The 23,572-nt window shown below is 39.9% G+C and overlaps 1 protein-coding gene across 1 annotated transcript in view; it reads right to left on the bottom strand.

The window, feature by feature from the left end:
- Nucleotides 1-7,792: 7,792 nt before the first annotated feature.
- The window catches only part of selenof (selenoprotein F), a 31,567-nt gene continuing 15,787 nt past the window's right edge, over nucleotides 7,793-23,572 (bottom strand). The window contains exons 3-5 of the mRNA XM_076277742.1: nucleotides 9,361-9,424; nucleotides 8,453-8,502; nucleotides 7,793-8,336 (exon numbers count right to left, since the gene is read on the bottom strand). Of these exons, the coding sequence (XP_076133857.1) occupies nucleotides 8,205-8,336; nucleotides 8,453-8,502; nucleotides 9,361-9,424 (246 nt within the window). The 3' untranslated portion in view covers nucleotides 7,793-8,204. The remainder of the gene's footprint in view (nucleotides 8,337-8,452; nucleotides 8,503-9,360; nucleotides 9,425-23,572) is intronic.

The following is a 23,572-nucleotide window of genomic DNA, read 5'->3' as shown; positions in this document are numbered from 1 at the left end:
CTTGAACTTTGACCCGACAAGAGATAAAGATGTCAAATTAAAGTACAATGGAAATTCGTGACTGATTTCCTATTTTAAAATAATCCACAAGGTGGCACTAAAACACAACGTATAAAATGTATGCCATGACAACAGTGTTTGGCTAGCATGGAAGTGATAGCCATGGTGGGTGCAGGTATTGAAATTTCTATTGATGAGGTAAAGCATTTTTCAGACGTATAAAGCTAGTGGGCCTGATGGTATCAGCAGTAGAACACTAAAAATGTCTGCAGATGAGCTGGCACAGCCTTTTCAGAGGGTGTTCCAGCTGTCCTTGGACACTGGTGTGGTCCACAACAGACCTAAAGAACTTAATGACTTGTGTCCAGTCGCACTCACATCTACAGTAATGAAATGCCTTGAGAAAATTATTTTAACAGCTTGTTTCTGAGGTTTCACATCTACTAGACCCTAGCCAATTTGCCTACCGTGCTAAGAGGGGGGTTGAGGATGCGCTTCTTACCTTGATAAATAATGTTTATGAGCACCTTGAACATGCAAGGAGCCTGGTTAAGATTGTGTTCATTGATTTTAGCAGCACTTTTAACAGAATCTAACCACATCTGATAGTGAGGAAATTATTACACCTTGGAGTAAATCCTAGACTTACACTGATGATTTCTTGACTGACCGCAGTCAACAAGTAAGATTTAACTCACACATTTCCTCCCTAAAAAGCATTAACACTGGAGCACCGCAGGGATGCGTACTATCACTCATCCTCTACACATTACTAATGATTGCCAAGCATCTTCTTCAGCTCATACCTATTTTAAGTACGCTGATGACACAGCACTGGTTTTTGACACCTCATCTCTTGAAGGCTTTGAAAGGGAGGTTCAACGTTTCATTAAGTGGTGTACAGACAACTTTCTACAGGTCAATGTAAAGAAAACAAAAGAAATGTTAATAGATTTCAGTAAGAAAGTAATAATTGTCTCTCCGTCTGAGATTAATGGTGAACAGATAGAGCATGTTTCATCTTACAATTATTTAGGAATTGAGATAGACAATAAGTTGTGTTTTAATCAGTGTGCACAGACCAAGTGCAGGAAACTGCAACAGAGGATGTTCTTTCTTAGGAAACTTAAAGTTTTTAGATTAGATAGTGGCATTTAGGGTTGCAATATACGGAAATTAACGGGAATAATCGGGAATTAATGGGAATAAACTGGGATATGGCAAGTTATTCTATAACAGGGAACTTAAATGTAGTGGACAAAACCCCATCTTGCAGCATAATATTAGTTAAAACAACTTGATTTAATGCAATTTCAGTCAAATTTCTGCCCTGCACATACGTCAATCCCATGCACACAGCAATCAGCATAGCCTACTAGACATAAAGGAAACCTATGGTGCGTTCATGTGCATGGGGAAAATCAATTCCCAGTAAAAATGTCATCTCATGTGGGAATAACTGGTGTGAAACTGGGGGAAGTTTGCAAACAGAGTTGCCCAGTTATGGGTTTGTCGTCACTTTTGTCCTCATTTAAATGGGTGTACGTAATTTTGCATAAACTGTAATGGGACGATTAATCTGTCTGATTAAGCTTGACAATTTATATATAACTTACATAATCTATCAGGTTTGGTTGGGGTGGTATGTTGTGTCATTATATATATCTATATTTTTTTTTTTTTACCATTTCCTGGGATTCTAACTAAATAAACTGATAGTCAGTCAATGTTCCAACCAATTGGATTTTGTTGTTGAGTAGTGTTGTGTATCTTGGGCAGTTTAGTGGTTTCAGTGTTGCTAGCTTAGCACGCTAGTAAACCATAGGCAGAGAATGGGATTCCCGCTAGCATAGTAGCTAGCTTTGCATGCTAAGCTAAGCGAAAAATACGAATAAACAAATCATATTGCTCATTACGAAACAAAATGTTAATGTCTGTATATGAAACAGGAATTACCAAAAATTCCCAGTTAATTCCCGTAAATTCCTTTTAATTCCCATAATTTCCTAGCCTGGGTGCCATTGACCTCTCCAGAATAAGTCCCGCCTCCGTAACTTCCGTATCCATCCAACTTCCGGGCGTGGATTGTCTATGAGAAATAACATGGCGTTTCGAAATATCATACCGGTAAAACATCTGTAGGTAGCGAAGTTGAAAAAGCTGGTGGGCAGATTGGCCTACACACTTCTGCCATATAGTTTCCACTGGATTTTTTGATTGTCGGTGCCGTTTAAGTAGTATACTATAGACTATACTACTTAAACGGCACCGAAAATCAAAAAATCCAGTGGAAACTAGATGGCAGAAGTGTGTAGGCCAATCTGCCCAGCAGCTTTTTCTACTTTGTCACCTACAGAGTTTGACAGGTACGATCTTTCAAAACGCCATGTTATTTCCCATAGACAATCCACGCCCGGAAGTTGGATGGATACGGAAGTTAGGAGGCGGGATATATTCTGGAGAGGTCTATTCCTAACTTAGTCCCGCCCCACGGAAAGTTCGGTCTGGCATTGCTCCATTGTGGCGCAAGTACCCCTAAATCGGGTGGACCAATCAAATCAGGCTTTACGATGATGGACAGGTGAGCAACAGTGCCTGGGGCCTCATTTATAAAGCGTTCTTACGCACAGATTTGATCTTAGACCATGCGTACGCTCAAATCCATGCCAACGCTCAGATTTATAAAAAACGTCTTTGACGTGGAAAAGTGCTTATCTCCACGTCAGGTTCAATCTTGACGTATGACCATTTCCTTGTGGTAATGCCGGGGTACTGCAAGTAATCTGAGGTCTTAGTGCGATCAAAATTCCAAGACCAACGATCTCATGTCTTTTTTTAACATATTCTGCATGATCAATATCAGAAGATTTGTAAAGACATTTTTGGACGCAGCTTAATGTTTCATGGTTTAGCATAAAACTGCTAATGAGAACTATAGCCCACTTAAGAAAGTGAAAAAACGTATAGCTTACTTATTTCATAATATCTATAAAAAAAACACCAAGACGATAGAATGATTGAAACATTCTTACAGGTGATCTAGTATATTTAGTGTTCTCACCAATCTAATATTGACCATAAAATGTCCAATTGCCCTCGTTTAGGAGAGGAAAAGTACATTTGTGCCAGGCATGTAGTGGTAAAATAAGAGGTGGGGGAACTATGAATTCTGCAATCTTGTGAGGTGGACTGCGGTATCAGATTTTTTAAAAAGGCATTCAGAACATGTTTGATAATGGTGGAGGTTATTGTACAGTATTGGGAATATAGGATAGTATTGGATAATAGAGTTTTAAATGTTAAAAGTGAATAAACTCTTTTGAGAGGTGGATAAACTCTAATAAGAGGTGGGTAGGCCTAAACTCTATTTCTGAAATTTCAGAGGTGGATAAACTGTGTTTACTCGCGTTTAGCCTCCACTACATCCTAATTTGCGCTCATAGGCCTATTCCCAGCTTCGTAACAGAAAGGTAATATTTGAATGTAAGCTATACAATGTAGGCTATAGATATTCTATATCATATATAGCCTACACAACCAAGGGACGGAAGTTATCTTCTGAAAGCAAGGCATCTTCATATTTAGTGTTGCGTCGGAGTTGCGCAAAGAGGTGCAGAGCGCGCACCTGTTTGCTTTTTTTGACTGGCAGTGCCCAAGATCAGATGACAGTACGTGAGTTGAATAATGTAGGCTAAAATATAAAGGTAGGCCTAAAGCAAACAATAAAAGGACAAGCCATTGGACATTATTGAAAGAAAACGATAGCAAAGATATGCAGAATGAATGAAAAATGACCGGCGAACTAGGCTACTTTTTCAGCAAAAACATATACCCTAAAAGAAACATTAAGCCTACATGACATATCACGCTTATAATTTAGTCCTCTGTTTTGGGCTAAATCAGCATATTACCCTGGGTCATATTGGAAACGTACAGTAGCCTACTGTACCATAACGTACAGGATTATATTATATATTATATTATATTGATTATTCACAGCGAGCAGAGGACAATGGACATGGATGCATACGATCTCTTTCCAGAAAGCTTTGCTGGAAAAAACATAATTAGTTAAGCTATTCGAACTGACGCATATAGGCTAGTTAACATCAGATGGCATAGGCTAGGCCTATACAATGTTTTCAATATATAATGTTACATAGGCTACAGCTTTTAGGCCATTGATTTCATTAAAACATATGATAATGATATTGATGAGGGGGTGTTTACAAGGCGGATACCTAAAACCATCCGGCTGCGCACAAGTTGACGTTCATTTGTGATTTATAATGGGCACATCTGGAAGGGTGGCATACGCACGTTTTTTTGTGCGTACGTTCGTTATCTCTGAATCACACGTACGATCATTTCAGAAATGATCTAAGATCAAATGAAGGATGGTTTCTACGCAACCCTTTTATAAATGAGGCCCCTGGTCTATCACGTAATCTGAGCACGCTTAGATTAGGTTTATATTTGAAACAAAAACGCTGTGGCTAGAAGGATACATGGTGTTCCTAGGTTTCTTAATCAGTCATGAGTGTGTTTGGGGCGTAACATCATTTAAACCAATGAGAATGACATCTGTCATTCCCTTTAACAGTGCAAAGTGTGACGTCAAAGAATGCATCGGTATTTTGACAGTCAACGGCGCAATTGAAGGAGTTTGCTTGCGAGACCTAACCTAACACCAAACCTCATCTAATTGAGATAGGGTCTGGGAACTACATATTCATTTTCTCGTATTTTAAACGTGGTTTACGAATGCCCAGAGCCGATTATTGTTCGTTACGAATGTCTATCAAATGCGTCTGTACTTAGACCGCTTCGGTGTGTCATCATCGTCTTGCTGTCCCCCCTCCGTTCTGTGATTGGTTCCTTCCGTTGAGGTCAAAACGAAGTCCATGGATTCCAGGCTGCCTAGCAGCGTGAATAAAATTGCGCGTGTAAGGCACGCTGGTCATTTTCCGCCATGATGGATTTTCCGCCACTTTGGATTTCATCAAAAACACTAAAAAGTTTTCACAGGTCACATAGTTTGTCCGATTTTCACAAAACTTAGTACATATGATCTTCAGACCAAGCCGCACAAAAGTTATCGCTTTTCGTCTTCGGAACTAAAACCGTTCGCCTGTAACAGCCAATTAAAATTGTCGGCAAAGCCGCCAAACAGGAAGTGAAGTGATATCTCAGCAAGGTTTTCTCGTATCAAGACTAAACTTACCACATGTGCTAAGGACCCAATAAGGAGGAGGCTCAAGAAATGTGGTACATTTTGACCACTGTGTGGCGCTATAATGACAGGAAGTAGGCTCATATCTCAGCAATGCTTACACATATTGAAACCAAACATGGTATATGGACTTGGGATCCCCTCCTGAGGACACACAATACATAGATACAGGAAATTAGCTCATATCTCAGCAACGCCTTTACGTATCAAAACCAAACTTGGTATATGGACTTGGGACCCGATCCTGAGAATACACAATATATTTGGTGTACTTTGACCACTAGGGGCGCTATAATTAGGAAGACTTTTTCGTATCGACACCAAACTTGGTACGTCGTAAACACATCCCAAGGACCCACAATAAATTTGGTGACATTTGACCACTAGGGGCTCTATGATTAGCAACACTTTCACCTATCGCAATCAAACTTGGTATGTGGACTTGGGACTACATCCTGAGGATGCACAATTAATTTGGTGTGCTTTCACCACTAGGGGTGCTATAATTATCAACACTTTCACCGATGTAAACCAAACTTGGTATGTGGACTTAGGAGTACATCTTGAGGACACACAATAAATTTGGTGACCTTCGAATCCAGTCCAATCCAATCCAATCTAACACAACACAGTCAAGTCCAGTCCAATCCAAACCAATCCCAACTCCTGCTTAACTGCTTGGCCCCCTCATTGCTGCATGCAGCTATATTTCTAATTATGTTTCCCATTGTAGCCTAATCGTGTAGTTTCTAATGTTTTGCATGGATGTGCGCTGGTGCGCGTTCATGGAGGATAGAAGGATGGTGTTTTGTGCACCCGCCAATATGACTGTTGACAATGTGCTCTTAAAATAAATAACATATAAACAACCAGAGGGGTATTTCACAAAACCTAGATAAGGGATTAAGCTGGGATTTTTAGGTTATCCTGGATGAATTTAGCCTGGACTTGGTTTCACAAAAGAGATGGCACATAAGTTACCATGGGGATTTATTCTCTGCACCTAGCCTGGTCCCGACCAGGCTAACAGCCAAGCTAAGTTCATTCTAATGGTAATTATGTTGTCTTATTGGTTCAGCTAGCTGTCATTCACATCAGACCTCCGTGCTAATTTTTAAGGAGCTTTATTACATTTATAAACTATTTGATAAATGTATTTGTTCGTAAAACAAAACAGATTGTCTGCCTACTACCATATGGTTATTATTTCAATTGTGATAGCCTTATAATTATTAACATAGGCCTAGGTAGCCTACTCATTGTTTGCTTATTTTATTGATAGACGTTTGATGAAGGAATGAGCCTACTGTAGTTGATTGGAAGTAGAGGGGCAAGTTTTCGAAGGTATTTTCAACTATAATATTAAAGTAAATCATACTATGTGCATTCTTTGCAGTGGCAAGCGCTTTCTTAATGATGTTGCGTGCCGAGACAAGGAAGCACTCACACGTGGGTGCATACGCAAATTTGCATTCAGTTGGTACCACGCCTACTTCTGCTGTTTTACAGAAATAGCCATGATTCCCCATTCCAAAAAGGATAACTTTACTTCATTGTTAGTCTATTTCAAAAGCGGTTGTTCACCTTGTGTGAATGACGCTATTTTCCGCGTCTTTTTTATTCCAACCGTGGGCACTTTGGAGCAGAAACGAGAATGCGCACACATCCTGAATTACATACACCTGGCTTGACATAGTCGCTCCTACTCATCCTGGATTGGCATTAGTGAAACGAATTGAGCTAGGATGACCAGACAACGCTATGTCAAACCTCGCTTTATCACTTATCTTGGATGTCTTAATTCTGCCTTTGTGAAATACCCCTCAGGTTTCTCTTGGTCAGTGGAGTAAAGCGTTTTAGGTGGTGTACAACAGCGATTTTTAGACAATGCGCTAGGCCACTCCCTAGGTTGTTAATTACCACACCCCTGGGCGCATTGTTTAAAAAAATAGACGTGCAAAATAAGAAAATAAACTTTGCGCCGGGTGGAAAACGAGTTTTACGCCATGCGCCAGGGTGCAAAATAGGGGCCTAAACAATAGTTTGCAGGATGAGGCCTATATTATATTATTATTATGTACACCGCACAAATGCATTTTGCCTAGTGTATATTTGTTACGTTTAGGCAGACCAAATATCAGGGGATGTAGCCTAGCGCAATGCTAACTGACAGAGCAATTGGCCCTATATGTTTTGTGAGACGTGCAATGTTGACCACATGAATTTCCCCAAGGAGATATTACCTTGGGAAATAATATCCTATGTGTAAACAGGTATGTGTAGACGAGGGACTGTTGCTCATTTGTCCATCATCGTACAAAGCCCAATTTGATTGGTCCAAACAGCTCTGGTTCGGGCATAGTTGCTTCACCACAGAACAAGTCCAAACAGAACTTCCCAACCTTAAATGTTTTGGGCGGGGCTAATTTTGGCTGGCATCCAGGCTACTGATAGTTGCCTCAGAGCTTAAAATATGGGCTATTATAAGGCATGTCAAATGTTACTTCACTGAAATAATACAAGACAAGTCTAAAAAATGGATCCAGATATGTTCCATCATGAATTTTAGAGAATTTTATTGATTTGAGTGCCTGTTGCAAACATACTAACATAAAGAAATAAATGCAGAGACGCAAAGACAATAGTCTGAGTGGTTTCCCTATTAGTAGATGCCCCGAGAGGTACACTGTCGACTTCAGACCAATCAACCCAACTATGGTTTCCTGAGAGGCCTTCATTAATGCACACCTCTGCATAGGCACATGTTCATAGAGCACCACACTACACAAAAAGCAGTATCAGGGTTTGTACATTCTTGAATGATTATATCTCTTGGGGAAGAGGATTATAAAGTACTTTTGAATGACTGAAATTTCAACTAAAAACTTACTAATCAAAATGGGGGGGGGGGGGGGGGGGGGGATCACATCTTGCATGACTTAACATTTTATCAAAAGGAAAAGCTGGGCTTTTATATACGGTCCAACTTTTCACTCAGGAATTCCTCTACACTGTCGGTGTTCCACTTGAGGATGCTGAGCTCTTCAACGATGTTCCCACTGTTGTCCAGCAGCTTGAGCACGGGGTCTGAGCCTCTGACATACTAGGGAAAATATGAAACACCATCTCATAAATTATTTCATAATGATATATAGAAAGTAATGAGGAAAAAAATGTGTGTGTGTGTGTGTTTGTTTATGTAGGTCTTCTTACTGTTACCTTTATTTGTAGACCCTTGAACGTCTTTGGCTTGTCACCTCTGACAAATGCTGCAGTAATTTTGTAAAATTAAGTTAAACAGTCTCATAAAATGGATGCAGAACTGACCATGAGTTCACCAGACAAAGCATTCCTCTCAAAACAAATGAAAGTGTTACAGAAGAAAACAACATTAAAGGAGAATTCCGGTGTGATATTGACCTAAAGTGTGTTGAAACATGATACCGAGTTTGAACGTATGTCTCATAGCTCACCTCGGCTTGTCCCCTGCACTCAGAAATCTGGCGCTAGTTAGCCAATGCTACCAACACAGTGTTTCATTGTGGTACCTCGGGCATCCATGACATGCAAATAAATCACTGTTTTACACCATTTTACGAGGCTCAAAGTAGCTCTATACTTCATTGGTAGACTTCCAAGGGCCTTGACATTTAAAACAAGAAATGGAGAACTTTGAAAAAGCACTGGTAGTTTATTTACAAGACGATTTATACAGACAGTACCTTAAGGAATTTTACCGTTCGACGCCATCTTGAATTTAGTCACGATAAGTCGAGTGATGAGTACGAACAAACAGGTATGATAAGGGATCAGATTCCAAAAATAATTCAGTGGAAATGCATGGATTCAGTTGCTTCCAGTAGCAGCAACTGGAATCCATGCATTTTCACAGAATTATTTTTGCTAGGCCGATGCCCGAGGCACCACATCGAAACACTGTGTTGGTAGCATTGGCTAACTAGCGCCAGATTTCTGAGTGCAGGGGACAAGCCGAGGTGAGCTATGAGACATACATTCACACTCGGTATCATGTTTCAACACACTTTAGGTCAAAATCACACCGGAATTATCCTTTAATGTAATAAATGAAAAGAAATAAGACTGTAAAACTACATGATGAGACCAACCTTGGACTTGAGGGAACCTTCCCAGTCGTCATCCACAGACTTCCAAAATTGCACCAGGGTAGTGCTGTTAAGGAAAAGGAGAAACAAACTCTTATTTAAAACTTTCCCCCTAATACTAGTTCTCAAGAGGTTATACCAAGAAAAACTAAAACTGGTACTGACTACTAATTTGCTCATGAATTAAAGGGAAAATCCAGTATAGGGCCATATTTTCCTAGGGTGTTTATCTCTTAGATATGACTAACTTTTAAATATCTCCTCGATCATCCCTAAGGTAATTACTTGTGGCTAAATGACAATGAACAAAATGTCAACAGCATCATTGCTCATCAAATGTATGAAACCCACAGTGAGGACAGTCAAAGTTACCCTACTGAACTCTAGCTCTACACCCCAGAGACAGACAACCAACCAACTCTGTCTCAAGTCTGTACATAGCAGTCTACTATTCATACTGAATATCCAGATCTATTCTGCTCTTATAAGGTTACTGCTAATACACTGCACAAATTGTAGCTCGCAACAACAGCAAAAATGAAGTTTGGGAGTGGATGTCTCACCGTGGAGACTTCGCTGTTACATTACATGTTACATGCGCACTCGATGCAAGTAATTCAATGCAGGTAAAAACCAACGACTGGTAGTAACGAAGGTAAATGGGATTAAAGCAATTTTGCAAATGTGGGGACGACACACAACTTGGGCAAAAACATTTTGTATGCAATTGTGGTGATAGCCTAGTTAATGTGAATCGCGGACTATAACAAAAGAAAGTAAAGTAAACAGGGTATATACAGAAATCCTGAAGTGAAATTCAATACACACTTTCTCAAAAAAAATGTAAAACCCCAATACCACAGTGATTTTCATCAGTGAAACCTTTCTTAGCCATATTTGAGTTATTTTAATATATTGATTGGGTATATGAAATTCATTGATTTTGAATTTCAGTTCATACTGAAACTTCAGTATGAAGTTCATACCCGTTACTTAAGACATTTCTGTAAGAGGCCTACACCTTTCCTATCTGAAGTTAGGAGATCACTGACTGTAATGACTTTCTAAACAGTAACCATGGTTACCAAACAGATAAGATGTAATACGGCCCACAGTAAGTGTTTTGGTTTTAGCATTTTAGACAGTAAATAATCAGATAATGCATTGGGTTTTGGGTAAAAATAAAGAAAGCACTTTATAAAAATTATACATTATATGTTATGACAATTATGTTTTGACATACTGTGCTGAGAATTGTGATTACTACATTTTAATACCTTTTATTACACGGCTCTTCACAAGGCAAGTAGAATGCTCCATTGACTTGAATGGGATTTCCCAAAGTTCTAGCGGTCATTATTGTTGAGGAAAGGACCTCTGAAAAAAATAATGACCGCTGTCAATGGCAACGGAGTTTGGGCTTCTAATTCAGGTCTTTCATATCACTACGCAAGGACTGGAACTTCATTCAAAAGTGAAAGACCCCACCGCTGCGTGTCAGGGTCCGGTTCGCCCTGTCGGGACTTATTTTCCCAATAATGACGGCGTTCTATACATTATCCCTTAGTTCAGGGGTCCCCAACCTTTTATGTACCATGGACCGGTTTGATTCCTATTTTTTTTTCACGGACCAGGGGGGGGGGGGGGGTTGGGTTGGGGGTTCAGGGGTTCCATGTTCCATATGTGTTGTGCATGCATTACTTGAAAAGAACTAGCTCCAGTTATGTATGAACAGTGAAGGTAACGATCTCTTGTGAAAAACGTGAACTTGAAGAAGTGAAAATTGAACAATATGAACTATGAATATTGAACAACTTGAAGCTACATCTATAAGTGTGAACATGCTGAACAAAATATGGGAACAAAACATGGGAACTAAACGTGCATTACGAATATAATCAGTGGGAGCCCTGCTTGTTTCCCTGCAACAAGAAGCTTCCATCTGGGGGTGATGGAAGACAGTGACACCCTCAGTGTGTTTGAAATGTCCAGTCGATTGCGCAATTTGGTCTTAGTTGCAGTCATTGCCGAAAACCCGGCCTCGCATACCGGTAGATACGTGGTGGGAAACGTTTTCAGCGCTTTTACGGCTATCTCGGGATATTCTGCTTTGGTTTTGATCCAAAAACCCGCCAGAGAGGTTTCCTTATACACACTCTTAAGCAATTTCGATCAACTGCTCTTCCTCCTGCGCTGACAAGTTAGGACTATTCGGGATATTGACAAATGGGTTGCGGACCCACTCATTGGTTTGCCGTGGATCTTTGGAGGATGGGAAGTAACGCTCAAACTCATTTGAAAGCGCAACAAGGTGATCGCGCACCAGCTGCGAGAGAAAGATATGTTTAGTTTGGAACATATCAAATACACGGTCCACTCGTCGTCCCCACAAATCAAGCTTGGCTTTAAATGCAGCGACTTTATCTGCCAGTTTAAAGACAGTCGTCATTCTCCCCTGGAGTGACAGGTTCAGGTCATTAAGCAACCCGAATATGTCACACAGGTAAGCGAGTTTTGACACCCAGTCCTCATCACTAAAATGTGCAGCTAACGGTGACTTTTTTTCTGTAAGAAATCTCTGCATCGGCTCTCGCAACTCAAACACTCTGGCCAGTACACCAGTGACCTGCTAAAGATGCTTGTTTTTTGTTGTTGCTCATTCTAGCAGTTTAGTTAACTTCGTGTGACACTACCGTTCGCCAAGAACTGATCAAGTGAAGTGAGCTGACCTGAGGCTGCGCAGCGCTGAAGGCAATATGTAAAAGTGTTGAAGGCGGGACAGACAGACGTAAGAAAATAGACCTTGCAAAATGCAAACATGCGTGCAATCAAACAACTGCATATAGGCCTATGCCATGTAAAAACATGACATTATTGCGAATTAAATTTATTTTTAGTTTGCATGCATTTTTTTTTAAACTCATGTCGTAGGCTACGGCCCGGTTAGGAATGTCCTGCGGCCCGGTGGTTGGGGACCGCTGCCTTAGTTAACCCTTACAAGCCCGACCGTTCTAATTTCGTTAAAATTTTAACGATGACCAATCATCTAATATCTCAGCTGTCCAATGACTGATTTTATTTCTGAAATCTTCCCCGTAATGCTGACAACATAAGCTTCAATTTGATATGATTGGTTAAGGGCTTTATGGCGCGAAATGTTTTGGATACTTGAAGATGAGTCTTGAAAAAATATTTTCACTTGAGTCGGTGCATTTGACGTGGACAGCTGGATGCCACCTGCACTTAAGTTGGAGTTTACCTCGACTGGAAACCACAAAGCTGGATAAACTGAGGTAATATTGTTTTTACATCGGTTCTAGTTATGGTTTATCTTAATTTGAAGTCCTTAAATCATGTTATTTGACAGTAATATGCTTTCTCATCAGCGTCAACATTATGGCTTAGCGGGGGGCTAGTGCATCTTCACGTAACTTTAGCTAACTGTATAATTCTGAACTGCTTGCAATATTATCGTTTACTTTTGATGTCAGTTATTTTCATTTGACAGTTTCATTTAAAAACCTGTTAGTATATAACCTGTAGGTAAGTTTGTTTTCTACTACCAATTTGCTTGTTAGGTAAGATATTGGCAAGACAGTATAGCAAACCAAAGCTGAATAAATCAATGGGCGCCGCGTTTCTAAGTTGCGTTCTTTTACATGAAATAAGTTGAGCGATATTTTTACTCCTCTCAATATGTAACGTTAGTTGTAGAAAATAAGATGTGAAATCACATATTCTGTCAGAAATGTAATTAACTTATTGCCTTTCCTCCGGTTGTTATCTGTAGTGCAGTCTGTAGTGAACTATTTTAGCTTGCTAACTTCTAAATAACAAACATCAGACGTGCTTGTCTCAACATTTTCTTAGATGGCATGACTTGAAATAGATGAAGCACAACTCCTCCCAATATTTAGTTATAGTAAACATGATGTGAAATCACATATTCTGTCAGAAATGTCATTATTGCATTTCAGCAGTTTGTTACTAGGTGAAATGTAATCTGTCTTTATCTTGATGCCAGCCAGGCAATCAGATTTAGGGTAGCTAAACCCATGTGTAATACAATGACTTTTCATAGGCCTACTTAGAAATATTTCGAGTATATTCTGAGGATGCTTCAATAGTTTAGGCTACCTCTTCTTTTGTGTGCATACATGCACAAATCTGTAGTTTTGTGATTTTATTTTTTACATTAATAAAGGTATTTGTATGATTTCGCTCTTGTTTCAGATGGAGGATGACAAGACTTACACAGACCTTCTCGCAAGCCTGAAGAGGTAGCTGACTGCTCATGAGCTTGCGCTCACAATGCTGAAGACCATCAGGGGATGGAGGAAGAAGGTATATATTTATGTGCCATGCGTAGGATGGTGCAGACTAAAAAACTGTGTGAAATAGACTTGTTATGTTCTTTTTTACTCACATTGTTGTCCCAGGCATATGTGGTTTTACCAACCGGAAGGAATGGGAGCTTGTGCTTAGTAGGCCATCGTATGTAAACAGTGCAGGGGCATGGGACAAAGACCCCAGAAGAGTTTCACAGGTTTCTGGGATTGATCATTTACATGGGGTTCACTTCCCTCCCTAATATCCATTGCTACTGGGGAACCAAGTCTTGGCAGGGATCAGGGGACATTGACCAAATGATGAATACATATTGTGTACTCCAAAAAACGCAGAATACCAGAAAGCACTTTTTCTCCATTGACATTGCCGTTGTCAGTAGCTTCTTGTTATTTCAAGTTTGACAATGCAATGCAGAATCTGGTGTTGAACCTAGGTTTGGTAGCTACAACCAGAAAGAATTTGGAGGAAATCTATCACAACAGCTGGTAGGCATTTCTGTTGAAATTTCAGCCTCACCTTCAGCTGCTCCAACTACTACTCTGTCGTCTTTCCATCAAGTACATATTCCTGTACAGCAGGAGCTTGTTATAAAACAACATACATAATAAAACTAAAGTAGCTTGTATGGCCCTGGAGTGTAACGGTAGGCAAATTTGTTTTATTGATAAACAAATTGCTGTCAGATTTGGCATTCTGCAAAAGGGGATGCGTTTAGTAATGAGTCATAGCTCTTCTGTGTTCAACCTTCAGGTTCCCCACCCCACCTTTCCCTATCCTCTGTAAGTGTGTGTGTGTGGGTATGAGTTTGTGTGTATATGTGTATGTGTTTATTCTCCACAGGCTTGTTCTAAGTATGTAATCCACTTTCAAATGTTTAGAACACATTGAGTTTTGAGTGATGTTGATTGTATTCCTAGCTTTTCATGAATAATAATACATTTTATATATGTATATAATTTTCATATTATACTGATTTATATAAGGAAGTTGTATTTGTTGAATCAAATGTATTTTATGTCTCTTTTCCAAAATGGTCTTCCATGAATACAGTATACTTACTTCCTGTATTACTGGTAAGGTACAGTATGTTTTTTTTAATGTCATTCTTATTGACTGTAGCATTTGCTTATATACAAATAAATGGTTTATTCTTATAGACCAAATACATCTAAACCATTGTTTCTGACTTGATTATTAGTTTTTATGCATACTTTTATGTTGTTGGTGAGAAAGTGAATGTGAATTCTGTCAACATTCTAAATCCCGTTTCCTGCATTTTTTACACTGATCACTAAAAATATCATAACTTTTGAAAGGTTAATGATATTCCAATACAGTTTTTTTTGTTAAATAGCCCACAACTTGCTGAACATTTCATACACTCTATATTTTTCTCTATCTTGTAGAGAAATATGATGAAAATTTATTTTTATGTGAATGAAATAAAATTTTGACAAATTCCGGATATACATTTGGAGAGGATTTTCAAATACTGTTCATTACTATATAAACATTACCATATGTATTTTACATCATTTCATAGAACTGATCCTTCTGATTACAATGGTATGTATATCCCATTGATGGTGTGTATTATACTCAAGAAATAAGGTTTTTTGTGTGAGGAGGTCATCCAGCACCAAAAATGGAATGTTCGGCACGGGCACGAAAGGGTTAATGGCCTTAATTTTTGCTATGTTGATTTACTACCTTTTAATACTTTAAAACCCTGCGGACACCCTGGTAAAGGATATGTGCACCAAATAAAGGCTGTGGTTGTGTTTCTACAACACATTGGCACAAAACTTAATTTCTGTCAGAAACCAAGTAGGCTAAGCGTTTTCTCCATTGTCAACGTGAACTATGATCAAGCAGTGGCATGTGGTTTAATGCATGGGGTAACGTGACATGATTGGGGGGGGGGGGGGGGGGGGGGGAGGGTCTCGTAAGGATCCCGTGTTCATCTTGCACAGTCTTGACATTTAGGGTGTTTTCACATATAGTCCCTTTTAAAAGAACTGAACTCAGTCCACTAATAGGGGACCAGAAAGTGGACCAAAGCAAAGGGTACTCAGTTAATTTTGTATTCACATTATGAGTTCATTTGAAAGAGGACTCGGATTTCTTTCTGGTGCACTTCAGCTCTGATGGGACTTCAGTTTCCTTTCTGTTAACACATTAAACATTCTCTGACCTTAGGCTACTGCTTCTGATTAGGGTATGTATATGTAGTTGCTCATTTCAATCATCATTCATTATCAGGTTGAAATAATTATCATAACCCATATAACCCGAATATAGTCCTGCGTCTGTGTCCGTTCACACAGTTAATACAGTTCTTGGCACAAACACAAATGGCTCTACTCGCCCACGTTTTCTCTGAAACTACATAGCCTAGTTATGTGTGTTATTTATGATGCTATTAAACAGTTGTCATAAATATACACCTTTTGTGGTTACTCATTAATTTGGTTATTTATTTTGTATTTAATATGCCCTTTAAGAAGCTTTAGTCTTTAGGGGGGAAATATATATAGTTTTATTGTGATTGATTAATTTCAAAATATGAGATTAATTAGTTACTTTTTGAATCGTAACCCATGTATACGTATCGTATCGCCAGATTCTTGCCGTTACACAGCCCTAACAAAAACTACACCGAAACGGTTCAAAGACAACAAAGTAAATGTTTTTGATCGCACAAGATCTCATTCCAATAGACAATTTGTGGCTGGACTTGAAAGGAGATGTTCATGCCAAATCCCTGTGCAACCTGTCCATGCAGTTTTGCAAAGAAAGAATGGAGTAAAAGTATAAGTATATATAAGTATACTCTTTTGATCCCGTGAGGGAAATTTGGCATTTATCCCAATCTGTGAATTAGGGAAACACACTCAGCGCACAGTGAACACACAAGTGAGGTGAAGCACACACTAATCCCGACGCAGTGAGCTGCCTGCTACAGCGGTGCTCGGGGAGCAGTGAGGGGTTAGGTGCCTTGCTCAAGGGTGCCTTGCTCAAGTGCGAAGCGCTCACCAGTAGGCCACGACTGCCCCACAAAATAGCAGTATTAAGATGTGCAAGCCTAACTGAGACCTATCCACACAGACTAAATACTAACTTGAAGGGGTTGATGTTTTTATTCAGTCAATTAAATCAACATTACCTTGTAGAAATATGTTTTCACTCTGACATTAAAGAGCTTTTTTGTAAATTCATGTAAATTTTATTGACTTTTTCAATATAATAGCACTGTCTGTCATCAATTAAAAAGATTTTATGTATAAACTAGACTGCATTTCCGGCGGGAACTGCGAAAGTGTGCTTGCCCTGGTCCGGTCAGCAACGTGAGCAGACAGTGATATACGCTATGCTAAACCTGGCTTGATCCAAGCATTCTAACAGTGCCTTTCAGTGTTGGAGCAGTGGCAATACCTCAAAAGCTCTATTCAACTATTGCCTTGCATATATGCAGTATATATATATAACGAATGCAGTTCGTTGGATTTTACCTGTGGCCTGCCTTCAAATTTAGCTTATATGACTAAAATCAAATCAATAAAATAAAACAACAGCAGTGATTGGCTGCAAAAATAAATAATGTCACGAGTCTTGCACCTCTCAAACTGGGCTATCAGGTAACCTAGAGAAAAATTTGAAATTATGAAATATGACTAAGGCATTAAAATGCTCCTTGTTTGTCAGGATACTTTTTCACTGATTTATTTTAAAAATATGAGCTATGAGTGTGAATGTTATATATTCCATCCCCTAATTCTGTTTTACTGGTTTATTTGACAAATAACCTATATGGATTTGCTCTATAAAGACCTTATGTCTGTTTGGGATTGTTTTGAGAGCCTATTGATGTATCTCAGAATAAAGGAATGTCCACAACATTAGTGATGTTTTTTTTGTGTGTGTGAATGTATTTTGCTTAACTCATTGAATGTAGCTGGATACTCATGAACGCATGTCTCTAATAGCCACAATAGGAGTAATTTAGCAACACTGTATTTTGTGTGGCCCATAACGACCCAGTGGATCATGAAAATGTGCCAAAATTCACATTCCTTGCTTGTTGTTGGTACATTAATCCCATTCAGATTGCCACTTATCTGAGATGTAATAGTTCAGTATAGGTTTAAGGTCTGGGGCAGGGATTTGACATTCTGTGACTTCTTCATTGAGGGCTTGCTTAGCAGCACTGTCCGCTTTCACATTTCCCCTCAGACCAACATGGCCTGGGACACAGCAAAAAACTACACTCAAGTTCTGGTTCTTTAGACGTTCTAGTTGATCAAGCTCAGCTTTGGTTGTACTTTTTGCGTGTCATTAAAGCCTACTGGAAAGATTTTTAATTGCAATTTAATTGAATGCAATTTACTTTTACGATCTGTATATTTCATCACCTTTCTATACTTTGCATCACATTGCATGCATACTGTAGCTACATGAATCACAGCTAAGATCCTTGGTTGCTATGAAGGCCAGTCGTTCTAAATGGATGGTTGCTATGGCCAAAGGCCAGTTATCTCTTCCGTTGTCAAGCGGGCATATCCTAACTTTATCTTATTTTAAACATCTCTATTTTACTTAGCCTACTTCCATACAGTGAGTCCCATTAAGAAGTGGCCACTTCATTCGCGCTTACCGTGATTCACGCAGCAACATTATTAAATTAATCTGTCACCATATGCCTATGCCAACGTTTGCAAAGAGGAGAATCTTTTAATTTGATTCACAATGAAACGTTACATTTAATGTACATGTAAACAATGAGTATGCTAGTTTTGGTTGTTGTTGGTGGTGTTACTGCATCCCTTAGTTATGCCTACAATGCAGAATTGTTCCCTCGTGATTGTTAGACGCATTTCAAAACATCGCGATGTGAAATGCCACCACAAAACATTGTTTGTGAATCGGTCTTATTAGGAGTCCTCGCTTAAGCGGTCACTGACTCAGGCGCTACTTTTAGGGCTAAAATGCTTCCTGAATTACTTTTAGTATAAAAAAACAGGAGTCCTAAAGTTACGAGTGACGAAGTTACGAGTACAAGCATCTCATATCAAATGACCATGGCATTACGCTTAGCAACATAAATCTCATAACGTTACAGCAACATCTCCTCCCTATGACCTAGCTAGCTAGTTTCTAGCCACACAAGAAATGAATGATGTTAAAATCTCCGCTTAGCATTCTAATAACAGAAGGGGCACATTTATGTGGACCACTACAACATGACTCATTATGTCTGTAACGTTAACTGTATAAAACACTTACTTTCATAAAGGAAGCACACCATCCAGCACATACACATGGAAACCGATATTTTAGGTACTTGGCCACGAACTAAAAACGTGTCTCTCTGAAGCTCTGTTCTAGAATCTTTGCTCTGAAGTCTGTCCCCGTTGCTAAGCAACATAAAATAAACGAAATGACAGTCTTCCAGTATGAAATGTGTATGTGTGATTACGAATAGATGTGTGTGGTTTGCAATTAGACAAGACTTAAACAAGAAATAAAATTTCCAATAATTTCCCATGATAAATGACATAATATTTGCACCTTCCTTCCTTGTGAAGCTCACATAATTCTAATGATGTCACCGTATGTATGTGAAATGTAATACAACGTTGCCACCTAGCGTTCGTGACATGTCCGGCTTCGTGACATTTACTTGTAATGTTTTTATCATAGTTCCCTCTTCAGTGAGCGATTACCTGGTCGTTTTTGTAACAGAGATGGCTGTTTATTGTCCCTAGGTTTACAGAAACACCTATTCATATTAATACGTATGGAAATCAAGTTAACGCTGCCGACCAGTGTTTGTCTATTACATGGCCCAGAATGCCTTGCATGTCTTTACAACAAAACAACCCAGTAAAACCTAATTTCCCGTAAACATATGAATTTGCATACTTGTAACATTTTTAATAATACTCTCTCATCGTGACATTTAACAATAAGGAACATTTTAATTTGAACACTGTCAATGTGAAAACAACTCTATTATGTAAGCTATATACAGTGGGCAGTGCTTCGACTTGGCCAGCTTCACTCGCGGTCCGCGCGTGGGATCACGCGGTATCACGCGACTTTAATTTGTATTTTCCCAGTAAGACGCTGCAACAACCCAAACAACCGGTAGATGGCTCAAGTGAGTAGGGTGTCTCGTAAAAAGAAATGGAGCCTGGAAAACCCTACACAGACTTCACTACAGACTTTAGCAGACTGGTTTAGAAATAATTGAATAGCCACAAATATGCCTGCCCTGCCCTAATAAAGAAATATTTAGTTAACTGCGAGTGAATCCCGTTTGCAGCCCGTTTGCAGCCGTAGAAGAAACGCAGGACAAATTAAACATTCTGGTTTTCTCCGAGTGCAACGATGATAGACAGACATCATTTGGACAAAATATAGAGCATATTAACCTCCGTTGCTCAGCCAAATGCCTTCCTGTTACGTCCTGTTATCACGGAGTTACAGGCGATAAACGATTTTTTAAGATCACAAGTTTACTTCATTAGCGGTTTATTTTTTTGATTATTAAAGAGGTTTAAAGGTTTGACTTCGTGCTTATTCAGTAGAGCATTTTTTAGTGCTCTTCCCAATCCCAAACGTTCACATTGCATGTTTGTTTGTAATGGATGCAACCGCGAGATAGGCTACGCGTTTGACGGCAATGAGTTGTGAACGGACATGAACCAAGACTTAATAGCCCAGCAGCAATCTAGGGACTGTTCGTTATTTATTGATGGGGCCACCGGATGAATTTTGAGTGCTTCAGTCAAAAGTTGCATGACCCTCCCTTGCCTGCTAGAAATTGTTCAATGACCCTCCGACAGAATTGTTAAAAAAAAGACATGACCCTCCCCTTGCCAATTGTCGCATGTCTTCCGCCAGCGCTGCTTCGCGCCACAGCCACACACTGTGATAACGTTCTTAAATCAATCTTTCGTGAGCTTGCATGCTACCAGTCTTTCCTTTTCAAATGTGTTGCGCCTGTTTATTATTTCACAAATAATCATATGTGATTTATAATATGACAAATAATCCCTGTGCATGGGGACCAAAACAATGCATGCCAACTTTTTCCGTGTTTATCACGTATTTTAACTTTCCCCCGCTGTCGCTACCCCTTGCCCTTCCAACGAAACAGATGTCTTCAAATCATCGTTTTCCTTGCTTGAATTTCATGAACATACAACTTTATGCAGCAGAATTACGCATAGGCTACTTGGAACATAACACATTTGACAAAGGACAGATGTATCGTAACACCCCCAATTATCACCACTTTTGTTCAGAAATTCTAAAACAACGATGTTTTTTAACACTTCAAAATAACATTTGCTAAATTAACCTTACATTTTTCAGTAGCCATAGGTGTGTAGATTTGAACAAAATCTGGTTTGGTTCTTAACGGCACATGGACGGTTAGACCGAGAATTCTTGTCGTGAAATTAAAATTCCACTGGAGCTCCAAGCGGTTGTGTACATGCAGCCTTACAACACTGTTTACAGCTCTTTGAGTCACGGTAAAATGTCATTTTTGGTACATAGCTAATTTAGATACACCTATGGTGTGGGTGGTTGCGTCTCTTTAGGAGTCGGCTGTCTTGGTTTGTATAGAAATGGATATAAGTGACACATACACGCAAGACGGTGGAAATACGGGACCGACGGTAATAGGGGGAGTTCCGATATGTTGCTAGTGACAAAATATTAACTTTCAGTGTTTTACGATGTCTTTGTCATGGGGAAGTGTTTTTCCCCCATGCATTTATTCTAGGCTACTGTCAGTGACTGCCGTGAGAGAAGCGGGTTCTGTGTTTTGTTCATGTCAGTGACTGACGCGAGAGAAGCGGTGTCTGTGTTGTGTTACATTGCGTTGCGTTAATTTATTTTCATTGGGCATACCGTGCCGTGCCGTCCACAGCTCTTCAGTTCTGACAAAGCCAACATTTTTTTGAAACAATGAGTGCAGGAAGCACGTTTGTATGGTTATATTGCTTGACGGGGGATCCCAAGCAGCTTTCAGCCATAAGGCTACTTTGAGAACATTTCAATTCACCCGACACTAATATTCAAAATGTTGAAAACTATTTCGGCATAGCCTATAAAGCAGTTTAATTAAATGGAATGTTAGTTGTAAACAAACTAGCTACTTGGTGAGGCTTGGCCTCACAGATGCGCTCGTGCCTTAGATCAGGGGTCCCCAACCTTTTACGTACCATGGACTGGTTTGATTCCCATTTTTTTTTCACGGACCGTGGGGGGGGGGGGGGGGTTGGGGGTTCGGGGGTTCCATGTTCCATATGTGTTGTGCATGCATTACTTGAAAGAACTAGCTCCAGTTATGTATGAACAGTGAAGGTAACGAACTCTTAAAAATGTGAACTTGAAGAAGTGAAAATTTAACAATATGAACTATGAAAATTGAACAACTTGAAGCTACATCTATCAAGTGTGAACATGCTTTAACAAAATATGGGAACAAAACATGGGAACTAAACGTGCATTATGAATATAATCAGTGGGAGCCCTGTGCTTGTTTCCCTGCAACAAGACAGTGACACCCTCAGTGTGTTTGAAATGTCCAGTCGATTGCGCAATTTGGTTTTAGTTGCAGTCATTGCAGAAAACCCGGCCTCGCATAGATACGTGGTGGGAAATGGTAGCAACGTTTCCAGCGCTTTTACGGCTATCTCGGGATATTCTGCTTTGGTTTTGATCCAAAAACCCGCCAGAGAGGTTTCCTCATACACACTCTTAAGACCACCGTCATTTGCAATTTCGATCAACTGCTCTTCCTCCTGCGCTGACATGTTAGGACTATTCGGGATATTGACTAATGGGTTGCGGACCCACTCATTGGTTTGCCGTGGATCTTTGGAGGATGGGAAGTAGCCTTACGCTCAAACTCATTTGAAAGCGCAACAAGGTAATCGCGCACCAGCTGCAAGAGAAAGGGCCCTGCCTCAGTCTCTCCCAAAACCCCCACTAGGCTACTGTTTGGAACATATCAAATACACCCCGTCCCCATTCGCCCCCACAAATCAAGCTTGGCTTTAAATGCAGCGACTTTATCTGCCAGTTTAAAGACAGTCGTCATTCTCCCCTGGAGTGACAGGTTGAGGTCATTAAGCAACCCGAATATGCCACATAGGTAAGCGAGTTTTGACACCCAGTCCTCATCACTAAAATGTCCAGCTAACGGTGACTTTTTTTCTGTAAGAAATCTCTGCAGCGGCTCTCGCAACTTAAACACCCTGGCCAGTGTCTGCTAAAGATGCTTGTTTTTTGATGCTCATTCTAGCAGTTTAGCTAACTTCGTGTGACACTACCGTTCGCCAAGAACTGATCAAGTGAAGTGAGCTGACCTGAGGCTGCGCAGCGCTGAAGGCAATATGTAAAGTGTTGAAGGCGGGACAGACGTAAGAAAATAGACCTTGCAAAATGCAAACATGTGTGCAATCAAACAACTGCATATAGGCCTATGCCATGTAAAAACGTGACATTATTGCGAATTAAATTGAGTTTAGTTTGCATGCATTTTTTTTAAAACTGATGTAGGCTACGGCCTGGTTAGGAATGTACCGGCCGCGGCCCGGTGTTTGGGGACCGCTGCCTTAGATGGCAGGAAAAATCTTCAGCCTATTAACTGACCACCCGATTCACGTTGGCTGGGGGGGAAGGGGAGCCATCAGACATTTGTGACCAGTTAATTCGGCCCTGCCCCCAACAAATCACACCTTCCCACCTCTGACAGCTTAAAAGAACTCACAGACCTATTCACAAACCTGAGGCATTTTGCCGTGTTTTGAAATCCTAATGCAGCTTTCAATAGTGAGGAAGCAAT

Source organism: Alosa pseudoharengus, unplaced genomic scaffold, assembly GCF_046254945.1.
Source record: "Alosa pseudoharengus isolate Yale_2024_CS ecotype anadromous, Long Island Sound unplaced genomic scaffold, YU_APseudo_1.1 YU_APseudo_1.1_scf_11, whole genome shotgun sequence".
NCBI classification, from domain to species: domain Eukaryota; kingdom Metazoa; phylum Chordata; class Actinopteri; order Clupeiformes; family Clupeidae; genus Alosa; species Alosa pseudoharengus.
The sequence above is the reverse complement of the archived record's forward strand: the minus strand, read 5'-3'. Positions and strand labels throughout refer to the sequence as shown.